The 16906-nt window shown below is 48.9% G+C and overlaps 1 protein-coding gene across 1 annotated transcript in view; it reads left to right on the top strand.

Moving 5' to 3' along the window:
• The window catches only part of MBP (myelin basic protein), a 111513-nt gene that overhangs the window by 71057 nt on the left and 23550 nt on the right, over positions 1 to 16906 (top strand). The window contains exons 3-4 of the mRNA XM_008060790.2: positions 1364 to 1800; positions 7815 to 7892. Of these exons, the coding sequence (XP_008058981.1) occupies positions 1364 to 1800; positions 7815 to 7892 (515 nt within the window). The remainder of the gene's footprint in view (positions 1 to 1363; positions 1801 to 7814; positions 7893 to 16906) is intronic.

Raw genomic sequence — 16906 nt, 5'->3', positions numbered from 1 at the left:
AGGGAGGAAGGGAAGGAAGGAAAGATTGAGGGATGGATGGATAGATGGATGGATGGGTGGGCAAATGGATGAGCAGATGGATGGATGGATGGATGGATGAATAGATACACAGATGGACAGATAAGTGGATAGATGGATGAGCAGATGGATGGATGGATGGATGGATAGATGGATGGACAGACAAATAAATGGATGGATGGATGGAGGAATGGATGAGCGGATGGCTTGATGGCCATGTAAATAAATGGATGGAGAAAGGAAGGAAGGAAATATAAATAAATGGATGGATGGAAGAAAAGGAAGGACAGGTAAATAAATGTGTAGATGGATGGGTGGATGGATAGCTGAGTGGATAGACATATTAATAAATGGATGACTGGATGAGTAGATAGATGGATGAGCAGATGGGTGGATGGGCAGATGGGTGGATCAGCAGATGGGTGGATATGTAAATAAGTGGATGAATGGATGGAAGGATGGAAAGATGGATGGATGGATGGATGGATATATAAATGGATGGATGAATGGTATTCTAGGAATGTGTGAATGAATTCACATTTTCTGTAGATGAGTAATAGAGTTTGGAGAGGAAACTAACTAAATAATGTTCACCTAAACCTAGCTTATTGTAACTTGACAACAAAATGGATTTGTTGCCATTTGTGAGAGAAATCCTGTGTTTTTTGTTTTTGTTTTTGTAAAATGCTATGAGAGGAGAGTGTACCACATGAACTATCCCATTCCCACTTCAAACACTCTAATTGTTGCTGCTTACAGAGGAGAGGCCAAATCAAAATGCCCTGAATAAGCAGTTCTCTAATGCAAGAGGCCTCTTGTGGAATCTGGGAATGAGAAAATTCTAAATGCCCCATTTCTTTAAGACATGAATTGCAAAAAGATGTGGGAAGTCCCACTTCTACCAAAAAAGCTAAAGACACCTTTTGTCAAGTGAATACCCCAGCGTGCTCGGTTTATGCACATGACCTTGCAGACAACCAGTGTCCCAGGAAGGTCCCTGCACTCTGGGCTCTCCAAACCCGGTCCTGGCAGCACACCCAAGAGGGGTTGTTGATGCAGATGTCACGCCTGCCCAGGTGCCCTCATCAGGAAACCTGGGTGCGTCTCTTTTGGGATGCCGATATATTATAACTGAGCCAGTTCCCAGGTCCCACTGAGAACCAGAGCTGCCCCAAGGACACTCCATCCAGGTTAGTTCCCACCACAGGCAGTCGGGCTGCCACGGGCGCTGCACATGTCCTGCGGATTTTATAGGAGACAGCTAGTTCAGGACCCCGCAAAGAAAGCAGCTTTGTGCGACTCTGCTGTGCACAGGCCCGTATTCATATCTCATTGTTGTTTGCAGGAGAGGCAGATGCGAACCAAAACAATGGGACCTCCTCTGCGGACTCGGCGGTGACTGACTCCAAGCGCACAGCGGACCCAAAGAATGCCTGGCAGGACGCCCACCCAGCTGACCCAGGGGGCCGCCCCCACTTGATCCGCCTCTTTTCCCGAGATGCCCCGGGGAGGGAGGACAACACCTTCAAAGACAGGCCTTCTGAGTCCGACGAGCTCCAGACCATCCAAGAAGACAGTGCAGCAGCTTCCGAGGGTCTGGATGTGATGGCGTCACAGAAGCGACCCTCCCAGAGGCACGGTTCCAAATACCTGGCCACAGCAAGTACCATGGACCATGCGCGACATGGCTTCCTACCAAGGCACAGAGACACGGGCATCCTTGATTCCATCGGGCGCTTCTTTGGTGGTGACAGGGGTGTGCCCAAGCGGAGCTCCAGCAAGGTGAGCTCTGAGGAGTAGAGGAGCTTTAGTTTAGGTGGAGAAAAGAAAGAAAAATAATCCATAGGTGAACTAAGTCTTTAGAGGAAGAACTGACATGCAGTGTCCACTAAGGTCTTAGTCTTTGCTGGAAAATGTGTCTCGGCTCAAGGGAGTGGACCGGGGTGGCTGCTTGGGATATTTTTGTGTAACTCACCTTCTTTTTCCTTCTCACAAGGAACTGTGATCAGGGTTTGGCTTGGGAATGCGAGGGCATTCTGAATTCTGGATCTCTAAGCGTGCCCCGGATAGGGGCGGGGCAGAAAGAGTGCCATGTTCCTGGGGGTCTCTTGTGCCATGTGTTTGGGGCTTTCTGACTGCTTTCGCCTCTGTGGCCCACGCTTTGGGGTTCAACATGGGGGATGCTCACTTTTTCTGCAGTCAACGCTGCTAGCTTCATGTTGCTCTGCAAGAAAAATGCAATTGAGCCAACTTGCTCTTTTGTCTGAGTTGTTTAGTGGAAGGGGTGGAGGGGAAAATCAGCATCTGTGAATCAAAGCTTTGTTATTTTGTGATTCCATTCATTTGGATATAGAATCTTGGACGTTTCGTTATTTAAAAGCAAATGTGTTGTGGATAAAAATGTATCACAAGAGAAAAAAAACTACTGCTGTGGAGTCTGGGTTCTAAGAATGGTTTCTAGAATCGATTGTGAATAGATACCCTGTGGCTAACATTTCATTAAAGTGACACTCGGATTGCAAAGACGTAGCATTTCACATGATTTTTTTAGACTGCTGGATAGTTGGGTAATTTTGGAGAGAAAGAAGTTTATTGTTTTTTATTTGTTTGTTTGTTTTGAATACCCCTGTTTTTTTGGGTGTCCTCACAAAACCTGCAAGGTGTGACTTGTTTTGTTGTCTGTGTGTGCTGATTTTGAAGGGCCTTTGGGAATGTAAAAGGGTTTTAAATAAAGTGTGGGGCAGAGGCATCATCCTAATCATTTACCATTGTAAAACCATAGAGCCACTCGGAGTTAAGGAGCTACTAGAATTTGCTCTAGTCTCCAGCTACAGATCTTAAAATTATTGATCATGAAATTGTTGAAGACAAACACGCATGTCAGTTGTGCCCGTCCCATGGGAGTTAAAGCACACTGAGGTTTCAAGCCATCATAACATCTCTACCATCTGCTCCAAGTTGAGATTTTGTGTTGTGACACTTGTCATGTCTTATTTGTAAATGACATTTGATATCTCTTAAGCACTTATGGAATGCACCTTCTGGTTGGCTCCTTCAGCATCTGTATCTGTAGACATTGTCTCTTACTGTGTGGCAGTACTCCCGCTCTCTGAAATGCCCGGCTTCTCACCTGTTTTTAGTACTCATTTTAATTGGAGATGTATTTTCAAGCACAGCTCTCAAACCACACCAGGTATCTGTGGACGCTGGCCCATGAGGTCTTGCTAGTTTGCTTAACCCTCCATACGTGTACAGCCTCACCAGTTTTGTATCCTTAAACCATTCTACTTAGCTCAAGACGCAGGAAAAAAGGTATTTAAATTGTGCAGAAAAGATGAAATAACTGGATCACAAATACTCTAACCAAGCTTCATTTCAGGGATAATGGCTTAAGTTGAAATCAAAGTGAAAACATTTATGTCAATCATTGTAACTTTATCTTAGAGTGGATCTATACATGTAGATCTCTTTTTTCCTTTATGTAAGATCGCAACCTTGATTGTTTCAAATCTTTATGCTCTTCAGTATTTTCAAAGAAAAGACACTAGTTCTCAGAAGTAGTTGATACCTCTGCAAAACAGTGCTACCAGATTACCAAGGATCCAGACAAATCGAAACATTTTCATAAGGTTTTAAAAAATATAAACAATTTTTAAATAATTGTTTTTAAAATTTGAAGTATCGATTTTTTTCACTATTGAGTGTTGAATACAGAAGGTTTTTGCATGAATATGTTGCCCTGTGATGCCAAAAAATCAAATCAAATCCATCAGCTTTTGCACATTGCACTATGTGTAACCACATAGCAGCTTATTACAACACAGCCAGAGCAGGGTCACTGCAGAGGCTTCCTGCGGAAGGCAGGCAATGTGGTGAGCAGCAATGTTGGCTCAACTCAGCTAGTTTATGGTAGAGTCTTTTAATCACTAGAGATGCGAGCTTGGCCCACTCCACACCAAGCTGCAAGCCCACAAGAGCCCCAAGTGCCTGGGGTCTTCATCGGGTGGGCTGCCGTGGAGTAATTTTTTTTATTTTTACTTTTTGTCTTCATTTTTCGTTTTGCTCTGTTTATAAATCAGGAGTACCCTCATTTCTATGTGCTAGCAAGGCCTTTTACATAGACTTAGGAGACTTGCAAAGAAGAGTTGAGGCCTGCTCCCTGTTCCTGGCAACAGTGACAGGCGACCCTGTCCACCGTCATCTGGGATAGCAGGTCCTCTGCGTCTCTCTGTCCAGAACAGATCTTTCATGGTAGAATCCTGCCGGACTCTGAATGGAACGCCCCAACCCCACCTCATCGCCCTGTGAAAAGGGCTGTTTGTCCTCAGGTCCCCTCCTCCATCCTTCCTCCCTCCCCAGAGGGCACGTGCTGCCCTGGTGCAACACGCTGGAGCTTCGCCCCCGGCCCAGGGAATGCATTGCCAACACCTACCCTCTGTGTGACTGGAAGCTCATATTCAAGGGAAAATTCCTTGAGGAGGCATATTCTACTGTGAGCCGCAGATGAAAAGTACATTCACAGAGAGCATGCTTCTTTGTTATGGGAGGAAAGAAAGGGCTGCATTGTTGCCTTTAAGGAATAGGTTTTCCAGTTCCCTGGAATGTGGGTCCCGTGAGGAATAGGTGGACACTTAGGGCAAGCGCTGGAGTGTGCTTGGCCAGGTCTCATCCCCAGTACCATCCCTGTGTCAGTGCTGATGGCTAATGCCACTCACCCTTGACATATTAGCTTGGAGACTGTGCTTTTTCTTTTTGTCTAGAAGAAGTCAGGTTTCACTTACCAAAATCACTGAGCTGGACACAGGGACATAAAACCTGGACAATTCACATGTAAGAATGCAATGAGACAAGGCACAGTGGCTCACTCCTGTAATCCCAGCACTTTGGGAGGCTGAGGCTGGAGGGTTGCTTGAGCCCAGGTGTTCAAGACCAGACTGGGCAAACAAAGCAAGAGCTTGTCTTTACAAAAAAAAAAAAAAAAAATCAAAAAATTAGCTGGGCATGATGGCATATGACTGTAGTCCCAGCTACTCTGGAGGCTGAAATGGGAGGATCGTCTGAGCCCAGGAGGTCAAGGTTGTGGTGAACTGTGATTGTACCACTGTACTCTAGCCTGGGTAACAGGCTGAGATCCTGACTCCAAAAAAAAAAAAAAAAAAGCAACAAGAACATACTCTTTTCTTTCTGTATAGCATATGCTTCTAAAGAGGCTGTTTATTTTTTTTTAAGATAGCTTATATACTGATGATCTTACCATCTCTCTTTATTTATTTTACATGAAAAGCTCTGCTTATAGCCTGCTAGTCTCAGTGTTGTGCAATTCAGCATTCAGTATTATTTCCATGCCTCTACTTTTGACTGTATGGGAGAGCTGTTTGTGCCATCTGATGCTACAAGGTCTTGTAAATTACTCAGAATGTTCGGTTGCCTGATTTCTTCCATTGCATTTTAATTTCATTAAGCATATTTTGATTCTACAGTAACTTAATTCTTCATTGTTAACAAGATAGCCTAATTTTGTATCTGTGTTCTGCAATCCCATGGGGAGTATGATGCTTGGAGACATGAGGGACACAGTAGGGAGCACCGTGTAGGGCACTGTGAGGGTCTGGCCCACGGTCAAGGTGGTGGGCTGCTCAGCTGTAGCAAAGGCAGCCGTGCTCTCTCACCCCAGCTAATTGTGTCCTGCTCCCAAGAGTGCAGCAGTGCACACAGAACCAAACTGAATCTCATCGTGGGCTTATGTAGTCCCTGACCCGGCCACTCAGTGCATCCAATTGACATGAGACTTGGCCAGAGATCCTTCTAGAGAAAATCCAAATAGGATGAGTGCATTTGCTTCTGCACCCAAACCTATGTTTTTGGAGATTTCTTATAGGAATTCCTCTGGAAGTTTTATGACCCTGATCAGCAATCCATCAGAGCTTTCTCTGGCTCTGTCACCAGCTGCTTACTGTGTCCTTCTGTGGTCTCCGTAGCTGCATGTGTCCACCATTGTTGGAGTGGGCAACAGTTAAGTTAGATGGGACGTGCCTAGTCTGTTGCCCCTTCTGTATAGGTGACACGTTTGTAAATGCTGTTGATGTATTAAACGGTAATTGCCTCTGGTGGCTGTATTATGATGTGATTTTGTTATGAACTTTTGCTTTATATATTATATATTTCTGCCTTTTTATGCACTCATTAAAGTTTAGCAGACCAAAGATGGCATACTAACTGCATGTGGACTTTTTTAACTTGTCTATCTCGGTTTCCCTGCCTGAGCCAGGGCACAATGTTACTGGCATTTTTGTGGCCTGGTGACACGTGGCCCACAGGTAAGTGTAAGCACATGAGCTCCTGCACTTCTGTACATGAAGATCACATTTTCTCACTCATCTGCTTTTATCCACAAAGACATTTCATTCTTTTCTCTCCACTGAGGGTGCGGTAGCCTTGTCTTTGGAGCATAGCTATTCTCATTCGTCATCCGTCCTCCCTCCCTCCCTCCTTCTCTCCCTCCCTCTTCCCCTCCTCTCTGCCTTCCTCCCTCCCTCTTTCTCTCTCTTGCTCTCCGTTTGGCTGTAGCTAGTCAAAAACAGACATTTCCCATGGCCATTGACCTTGGTCTTGTAGCAATAGTCTTTCAATCACATCACTCACAACTCACACATCCTCTGTGCAACTAACAGAATGAAGAGAACACACTCACTGAGGGCAGAGCCTACTGAGGAAGGTGTTTAGCCGTGGAGTCTGGTGACGTGTAGCCCTTTCTCTTCTCAAGGAATATTAAGTGCCTCCTTATATTAAGTTCCTAAACTTCACCATAACAAGGAAGAAAGACGGCAAAAAGAACACGACGCCACGTAATTGGCTACAGTGATTTTGAGCACTGTTGCGCCTTAAATAAACTTCCTTGCACTCTACCAAAAGTCAGAAAAGGTCTCATCCTCAGCTCACACAACCCCCACACAGCGGCAATGATTTCTACTCATAAATCCAATGCTAGAAAAGAAAAACATAATAAAACTCCACAAATAAAATGGAATGGAAAATATATCCATCACAGACATCAAAAAGCCCTTTTACCCCAGACAGGAAATGCCTTCTTTACTTAGAAATCTTACATATCTGGTGCCTGCTGCAATATTAAGAATATTTTGGCCAGGCACAATGGCTTACACCTTGTACTCCCAGCACTTTGAGAGGCCAAGGTGGGAGGTTCTCTTGAGGTCAGGAATTTGAGACCAACCTCGGCAACATAGCGAGACCTCTTCTCTATAAAAAAATCAAAAAATTAGCCGGATGTTTTGTTGTTGTTTTTTTTTTTTTTTTGAGTTGGAGTCTCATGTAATGGCACGCGCCTGTAGTCTCAGCTGCTCGGAGAACTGAAATATAAGGATCACCTGAGCTCAGGAGGTCGAGGCTGCTGTGAGTCGTGATCATGCCACTGCACTCCAGCCTGGGTAACAGAGTGAAACCCTGTTTCTAAAAAAATATAAAAAATGAGGACATTTAGTCCCATGCTTTGGTGCAAGACCCGAGAAGAGACTCTGGGTGAAGAGTGTTTTACCCTCCATCCTTCATGCTTTAGTTCCCTGAGTCCTGGGAGACCATATGGTCCTCTCCTTTCCCACGGACCCTCCCAGTCCCTCCATCCAGCATCCACACACCTTCCCTGCTGACCGCCCTCCTCTCACCTTCACCCCGTCACCCCACCTCACCTCCGGGGTCTCGTCAAGAACATTTGCTGAGGACTGTGGGGCTCTGCCGGCGGTGCCACCTGCACTCACATGCCCGTCTGTGTCCCTCGGCAGGTACCCTGGCTAAAGCCGGGCCGGAGCCCTCTGCCCGCGTATGCCCGCGGCCGGCCCGGGCTGTGCAACATGTACAAGGTAAGACGCCAGGGCCAGTGTGACCTGTCTTCACCTGGGCTCTCTAGAATGTGTAGCCTCCACCAGTGGATACAATGCTTTGGGGGGCTTACTGCTATCTCTGGGGGCGAGTGTGAGAGCAAGGGACACAGGCCCAAGGGGAGGTAAGCGAGGAAAGGACAGAAAGACTAAGAAGCTCCCCAGTGGGGACCCTCAACACAGGATGCAGCCAACAGTCAGGACAACAGGCAAGCTCCATGGCAGCCTTGCTTGGCTGGTGACACCCACAGGTGTGGAGGGTGACCAGCAGGGTGCTGGTCTGGGAGGGCTGGCCTGGACCACGGCCATGTGCACACCCATGCTCAAGCCTGCTTTGAACACCTGTACTTACCAGATACTTAGTACTTGCTAGATGTTAATTGAAGTAAACTCTACAATGACTATGAGTGTCATTGGGAAGTCCAGTCCCTCAGGGCTGAGCTTTGCATGGGGTGAAAGACATCTCTGGGGTCGGTCCTCATCTCTCAGTGTGGCTACTGTGGCTTCTCAGAGCATGTAGGGACCATGGAGTGGTTGCGAGGACTAGGATGGCAGGGAGAAGGGGCAGGGGACATGCCTGGAGCGGCTGCTGAGGTCACTGTGAGCAGGGCTGTTGCTCACGGACCATAAGCAGTCACCACACACCTGCGTCCATGGACCACACTCCCAGATACAAGTGGTCACCATCTGTACCCAGCACCTAGCTTTCCAACCTGGGAACATGCAAAGGTCGGAAACATGCTCGACACCTAAGTAGCAAGGGTGTGACTGTGCCTTCTCCACAGAGCACCAAGTGCCAGAGGGAGGGTGCTGGGGGAGGGAGGAGTCCTCCACGTGGAATACTTCTCTTGAGAGGCACTCAAGGTGGGACATCCACACTGAAGGAGGCAGGGAACAGGGGACAGGAGGAGCACCTGCAGCCACTGAGACTCCAGAGCCCCTGGAAGATATGCACTCCCTGTCACTGCGAGGGCTGTGGAACAGGCAGGGTGCTGCTCTCCAGGGTGGCCACGTGTCCAGCCTCATGTCGGGCTGTGCCCCACCAGGCAGATGTGGATCATTGAGGCCTGAAGGGGGAACCCACCAGGCTCAGGACGGCCAGCCCGGGACAGAGGCAGAGAGGCAACAGAGGAAGCCAGACCCGGGGCAGGAAGATCCTTGGGGGTAGAAGTGGGACATGTCGCTCCAGTAGTGACAGGCAGCCTTGGTCAGAAGCAAGATGTCTCCCTCAGCCACAGGATTGGAGATGTCTCTGGCCTGGAGAGCCTGGTAGTCTGGGCTGGACACCTGTTCCCAGGGTTTAGGTTTCACTTGAATCATGCCTCTTTGGCTGTGTCCTTTCACTTGATTTTCAAGGGCTCTCTCACTGAAAGACATAACACACAGCAGCATTCCCAGGGAGTTTCTGAGGGCCCCTGTCCCTGAGGGAGGCTCTAATTCCCTGGGACACAAGGGCCCTCTCTGGCCCTGGGAGAGGCTGCAAACACTGACCTATGTCAGTGGAGCCACTGAACTGGGCGGGAAGGCAGATTTTTAACTCTGCAATGAGGTATGTTCGATGTGTGTGGGGAGCACAGGATGGACACTACCCCCAGCATGTTACAACCTGACAGGTAGGGACAGCTCACCGCACCCAGAACTCACCAATGCCTCCCTACCTCCTCTCACTTGAGGTCAACCCCATCCACAGGAGGAGGCGGCTTTGCCAGAAACCTGGGACACAGAGCAGAGCAGGGAGGGTGAGAGGCCCAGGCCTTGGCGTCAGATAGTAGTAAGAACTTCCACAGAACATTTGATATTTCTCTTTTAAAATGTCATTTAGCAGAGGCCCTTCCACTCTGCACACCTTTGTCTTGGGCAGATTTTCACACATAGCCTTTAAAACCAGGCCAAGCATAAATAACCACTTCAAGGACGCCACCTGTGAGTGGCTGCCAGAAGTTTATAGATGTCTCTGACCTGGAGACCACGTGTCGCAGGGTCTTGGAGAGCATGGAGCGTTCAGCTCAGGCCCTATGTGGGCATCATCTGTGCATCTGCGGGTGCCCATGCTGGTCGAACTAGGATTTGGACCGGCTTTCCCACAAGTACACTAGCAGAACATGAAAGCATATGAGGAAGTGTTAGATGGCAGTGTGTGTGTGTGTGAGTGTATGAGAATGTGTGTGAATGTGTATGTGAGTTGAGTGTGTATGAGTGTGTGAGTGTGTGTGTGTATGTGTGTGTGTGTGTGTGGTATTTATATGTCTACAAAGTGAAGGGAAAATGAAGATACGTCTAAGGTGAAGCAGAAGGCCAAGACAGGCTGAACATGGCTCCTGACAGACAGGGAACCCTTCCAACCGTCCAGAGCCACATCTGAAGCACCCTCCAGCACACTCAGCTGGGCCATTCAGATGGATGCCTTTCCTGAGGCTGTCCCTGAGGACGTCACAGGGAGGACCCAGGGCTGTCTTGAGAGCCTGGACCCTTCTCGAAGACACTCGCATTTCCTCATCAAGTAGATGAGCCCCGCTTCCTGCCCCCCTCCTCCCTGAGAAGGAGCTTTGGTTACTTGGCGTGTGCTCCTCCAGGCCTGGGATTCCCCATCACCACACGGAAGTGGCATGTTCTTGAGGGCATGGACTTCAAGGCCCCAGCACGGACTGCAAGGTGAAGAAGGCACTCTGCAGTTTACAATGCACTGGTGGTCCCGGGATTCCACACAAGGACACCTGAAGAAGGCTGTGAGGAGGTCAACTACAGGCTGGCTTGCTGGACAGATGGACGGATGGACAGATGGATGGTTGGACGACCTAGCACCAGGAGTGAGCGGAGTCAGAACCGGGACCTTCCTCCTCGTGGCTTGGAACCCACAGCGTCCATGAGAGATGGTGGCAGTTAGACCCTGTGCTGACCTGCCTCATACTCTGCTTTCTGTGCCCTTTCCCCATTTGCCTCTCTCTATATCTATCTCCCTCTGTCTGTCTGTCTCCGTCCCTGTCACTCTGTCTCTGTCACTCTCCCTTTTCCTCTTTCTGTCCCTTTATCTCTGTCTGCCTCTCTCAGTCTCTTTCTGTTTCCCTCTGTCTGTCCCTCTCTCTGTCTGTCTCCGTCCCTCTGTCTCTCTATATCTTTCTTTCTATCTCTGTCTATGTCTGGCTCTGTCTGTCTCTATCTATACCTGTCTGTCGCTCTGGTCTCTGTCTGTCTCTGTCTATCTCTGTCTGTCGCTCTGTCTACAAAGTGAAGGGAAAATGAAGATATGTCTATCTCTGTCTGTCTCTCTGTGCAAAAACACCAGGAAGGTTGAGAGAGCCCAGCCTGCTATGACCTAAAGGTCCCAGGTGAGAACACATCGGTTCCGGTGCCATGTGCGGCTCAAGGAGCACAGCCTGCCAGGATCTCTGTCCAGAGACTCACATTGTCCCAGGACTCACCGAGGTCACTCCTCTGAGGACAGGAAGGTGGGTGGCAAGGGTACACATAGACAGATGCCAAGATGCTGGAGAACCCAAGGCAAGTTGAAATGTGAGAATTCCCAAGGAGCGACACACGGTGGGAACAACCATCAGGAAGCAGGAAAACCTTTCTCTAAGTCCCCCGTCTGCACAGCTCTGCACAGCCCCCCACCCACCCACCCACCACTGTGAGCCACCGGTCTCTAGGCTTGGCACTGGGCCTGGCACCTGCATCTGTGCTGGAGACTGGAGCTGAAGAAAGGGCCTGCCACACGGCTGGAAATGGTCCTGGCTCTGGGGCTGGAGATGGAGGATGCGTAGTAAGGGTCTCTGCCATGGGCTCCATCAGCTGCCGTCCCCGCCCCTCTGGAAGCCCCTTCTGCCTCGTGTGCACAGAGCCCCTGTGCTCCCGGCCTAGGGGAACCCCGTCCACTTCTCTGTTGTCAGCCCTACAGACATTCCCTGCTTCCAGTCTAGCAACCATCACTGCAGCCCATCGGGGCTTAGGAGGTAAAACACTCCATGCCATGGGGGCATGGCTGTGAGAACCATGGTGGCATGTGACCTGACCTGGCTGACCTCTGCATTCTGTCAGCTCACCTACAACACCACCACAGCAATGCGGTTGTGACCTGTACTGCGGACACCAGGGGGTTATGATGATCAAGTGAGAAACGCAAATGCTTGCAGGCCCCGGTTCTGTTCGGCCCCAGCGTCTGCAACCCCGCTACTCCCCTCACTCCAGCTGCTCCAGGAAGAGCTTCCCACGGTGCCACTGAGGAGGACGGCACTGGCCCTCAAAGACCTGGTGGGCCATGCCTCGTGGTCCTGGCCAGTCGTGGCCTCTGGGCCAGTCACATTTCTGCCTTCAGGCCTCAATTTCCTCAGCCGTGAGATGGAAGTATCTGGTGAGAGATTGCACATCTGTGAAGACAACAATCCGCCAGCCTTGTTTCCCTGTCGCCTCCAGGGGAGACTCCCACGTGTGATAGCACAGCCCTCACCCTCTCCAGGAGTGATCAGGAGAAGACTCAGGGGACATGAGCCTTGTCAGGACTTGTCCTGCTCCCAGGACTCATGAAATCTGGAGTGTCTTGGTATCGCTCACGCAGGAAGGTCACACATGCCCTTTGCTGGGACTTTCAGGTGTGGTGAAACTCATCTCCTCGCCATTTCCTTAAAAAGCACCTCTGACCAGGTTGGTGTGGTATAGGCGCCTCACCCAATGGTCCCGCGGCTGCCTACAACACACCTGGTTCCTTGGGGAACACTGCACAGGTAAGGGCCTTCCAGGGCAGGGACGCATCCCCTGCACCCATCCCGCACCCAAGGCTGGCTTTGCTTTTCATTCCAAAGAAGATGTTCCAAAACCCACGTCCCCTAAACTACAGGCAAGCCATATCCTGTGCAAGGATACAATGGATCACAAAGCCAGGAAAGGGGCATTCTGGGTCATTGTGTTGGGCTTATGCCACTGTTGTAGCTCGATGTTTAGACTAAAAGAGTTCAGAAACATTGAAGTCTTTAGAAACAGGTGCTCAGAAGAGAAGGGAAAAGGCCAGAGAGGTGAAGTCAAACATCAACCCCTGTGTCTAGGAGACAGCAGTGAAGCCCCAAGAACTTTGCTTTCCAGATGGCGGGACGGGAGCCAAACCCTGCGGCCATCAGTGCTAGCTTGGAAAACAGACACCGCTGAACCTTCCTAGGAGAAGACCGTCCAAGCTTCTCAGGCCTTGAGGATTCTGTGGGTGTCCTGGGACTCCACCTCCCGGACATGAGAACCAACGATGGTAAATGGAGACCCTTCTGCAAAGTGACCCGGATTCTCAGGCAGGGAGGCCACCACTCTAGGACTCCCTTGCCGTTTGACAGCAACATCTAGCTCTGATAGGGACTGCTCGTCCAACCCCGTTACTGCCCTTCTTTGAGTACAACCACTCGCCTGAATGAGAAAGCCAAGGCCAGCACCAAAGCTCTTCCCCTCTGAGCTTCCATCCCAGGTCAGAAAAGTACAATCATTGGAAGGGTGTGCCTCATCCGCGGAAGCAGGGGCCGCCACCTGACTTGTCACGTCTTTCTGTGCCCAGGTCACAGTCTCAGGTGCACACCCCCACAGGCCGGGAGGGCTCTGATATCAGCACCTGCATCACCAGCGAGCCCCGGAGCAGGCCTGGGAATTTCATTCCTCTCATGTCGGGTGACACTTCATCAGAGAGGAAACAGAAGCAGATGTGTCCCGGCCACATCTGACAAATCAGGATCCCAGTCTCTGCGTTCAGATCCCCAATGTGCTAAAAGGAGCAATTGTGGACTTGGAGACCGGCCCCTCTAGCCGTGGGCAGAGCAACTCCTCTCTCAAGCAGAACACCAGGAGTGAGTGTGACCAACACACAGGCCGTGAGCACCAGCTATCACTCCCCTAAGGCGTGCTCCAGTATCTGGGAAGAACTGCATTATGGGAACAGTCATCAGGAGTCCTGACGTCTCATCTAAGTAAAAGGTCTGTTGTGAATTTCTCGGGTAATAGAGAAAAGCACATGGTGGATGTGTACAGCTTTCTCCAAGGAAAGCCCATGCCTCTGTTTCCAGTCAACTCCTGAGAGACAAAGACTCAGGGGCAAACATATTCTTCAACTCTGCAAAGAGCAAAAACACAGGAAACACTGTATCTATCATTCAGATAGGGAGGACTTCTCTCCAGATTGCAAAATCTAGAATTCCCTGACCTTGCCAGAAAAAAGCAAATACTCTCTCCCGAGGCATGATGGAAGCTGCTTGACCAGAAAGGGCATAGTAATTTCTTCTGAAAAGAGAAGTATAAACAAGCCTAGAATTAGAGAGAGGGCCATGGTGGGCTGGGATTCCTCAGAACTGTCAGAGTGTCATGGGAGTCGGGATGTGGGAAGTAAGAAAAGGAAAAAGGTCGCAACTCACAACTTATAGTCAGACATGTCACTTTGTCACCAACCTCATGAGTTTTGATACACGCTTTCTGATTGATCGTATTTATTTTATTGATGCCCATTTCAATCGCCATGGGGAACACACAATGCTATCACCACCCTTACATCAGATGTCAGGCAGGCAGTCAGCTGTTCAATGTTTAGGTGGAAAAAGCAGGTGTGACCATTGAAATATAAGGTCATTTGAGACATAGGAGGGAGCCATTTACGACTGCCACTTTTGGAATGTCTTCAAGGAGAATCATTTAATCTTAAACAGGATTTCTGAGGGATGGAACGGGTTTTGAGAGTCATGGAAGAAGTGTTTCCGTCCCGTAGTGAACTACATTGCATGATTCTTCACATAAAGAACATGATATTGAAGAAGTGTGTTTGGTCTTATGGTCACTATCACAAGACAAAAATCATTTTCTTGATTTCAAACCTTACTCTCATTCTTTCTTACCAGGACAGTTCAGAAAAACAATGACACCTTTATCTCCTGTGGTTCTTGACAGGTCACACAGATGAAACCCCAAGCTCCCTTGCATCTGAGTTTTTGAGATTAACCCGAGTGCACTCTGATATCTGAATTTTTGAAATTAACCCCGAGCTCTATGATATCTGCATTTTGTGAGAGTGCCAAAACTCAAAGATTTCTCTGGAGGGATGAAAGTAAAACCATTCACCCTTCATTCAGAGGACATCTAGTGAAATCATCTAAATGAGTGCCACAAGTCCCCAGTGCTGTTTGTGGGTACACGCAAAATTCTGCAGAGTTCAACCGGGAACTCGAAGGCCTAAGTATCAGGAGACGTGCCGGCTGGGTGGTTGGTGTTCAGTCATTATGGACAGACTAGAACAGTTCACACAGTAATCTTGGTCTTTAGGCAGAACTTCCCCCTTTGAAAAGGAGGAACTGAAGGGGCTCTTTGCTTTAACTACATAGAAACGCACCCTTTGGAATGACAATGGAAATGGAAACATCTCATCTCATTAGCCAGACCTGCATTTGTTGTATCTGTCAGTGTTGAATGAATTAATTAGGAACTGGTTGTCTAGTGAGAGGAGCAGTTAAAACCTCTAGTTCTCTGGTCACTAACACATCTAATTGACTTCATCAACAGATATGAATTTCCTTTTTCCACATATGAGCACATTTTTAGTTCTGGCTCATAGTTTCATAACTTAATATAAGGTAAGTCTGTAAACATTTGTACTAAATAAGCAAAACGTAATTTTTAAAAATCCATCCTTAGCCCTTACCCTTCCCTTTGGTCATATGACCAACCAGTGAATTTCCCCATCTGCTGCTGAGTTCTCCGCTTGTAACATGAGCTGCTCATCCTACCCAGTCCACAAGAACCTCACCTGGCCTGGGGAGAGGCGCTAGGATCAAACCCCAGGCGTTCAGGAGAACAGGAAGGAGATCCCGGAACCTCTTTGTGCTACAACTGGCAAATCTGTACAATGAGGGGCTGTGTGGGGGCAGTGCTGAGCAGCATTTTGAGGCAAAGAGAGTGAAAATGACGATTTTAAAACCAAGCATAATCATCGCCTTCTCTACATTCGCATTGAATTATTTGGGGGACACGGGGAGAAATGTGCATTCCCAGAACTTGGATGACTCCCTTGATGAAGAAACATGTCGCTGTGTTTAGCCACTGGACACTGGGTGCTATTACTGGGCACCTTGAGATGGAGCAACAGAGAAACGTGTTTCTCGTGTGTCACTCTGACGACATCATGGGCCATGTCACAAAGTGAAGGCGGGTGTTGGCTAAGTCCCAGGACCCCGGGCTGATGGACCTCGCTCTGGGCCCCCAGTGCATCTCTGCTGTGGAGATGGTCCGTCAAGGTGAGACAAGTAAGTGTGTGCGAGGGGACCCATGGTGGTGACCTCCGCTTCAGGCTTATGAAGGGGTGAGGTCTCCACCAAGAGCCAACACCCTGTACTCCATGGGGTGGGAGAGGTGGAACAGGTGCCGGCAACTCCCCATTGTCTGAATGACCAATTTCCCCCAAACTAGCACATGGTAAATATATTCAAAGCAAAGAAACAAAGCATACTCTGTAACACACATGACATGAAAGGAGGCCAGCTTATCTTTTATGATATTTAAAACATATGCTAACATTTTGCAGAGTCATTATGAACCCTGTCATGGGGGCAGGGGTGTAGGTAAGAAAGCATTGGAGGTAGGCTGTTAAAGTGGCAAGAGTTGTCTTTCAGTGGACAACCCCCATGTTTACTCGATTGATTCCCATGTGCTGCTACATAACTGTTAGAAGCTCCACGATTAACTCCCATGTGCTACTCTGTAACTGCTAGAAGCCATTCATCTACTCTGGGGCAAACTTCCAGGTGCATTTGTCCATGCTTGTGTTTCTACCAATCAATTCATTCATCCAGAAAAGAAAAGCAAGCAAACCACAGCTAACAGGGAAGAAGCCAGGTCTCAGTGGACCTGCTCTGTCCCCCCTGGAGACTCTGACACGCCTCAGGGTCCTGCCCAGCGAGAGAGGAGCTCGGGAAAGCGGGTGGGCTGGTCCAGGGCCGTGGATTCACTGTCTCTACTTCCCAGCATTGTGATGTTGACTCAGGGAAGAGTCT

This window comes from Carlito syrichta, unplaced genomic scaffold (genome assembly GCF_000164805.1).
Source record: "Carlito syrichta isolate Samal-C Ts95f unplaced genomic scaffold, Tarsius_syrichta-2.0.1 Scaffold304732, whole genome shotgun sequence".
Classification (NCBI taxonomy): Eukaryota; Metazoa; Chordata; class Mammalia; order Primates; family Tarsiidae; genus Carlito; species Carlito syrichta.
Note: the sequence above shows the minus strand (reverse complement) of the source record. Positions and strands in the feature narration are given on the sequence as shown.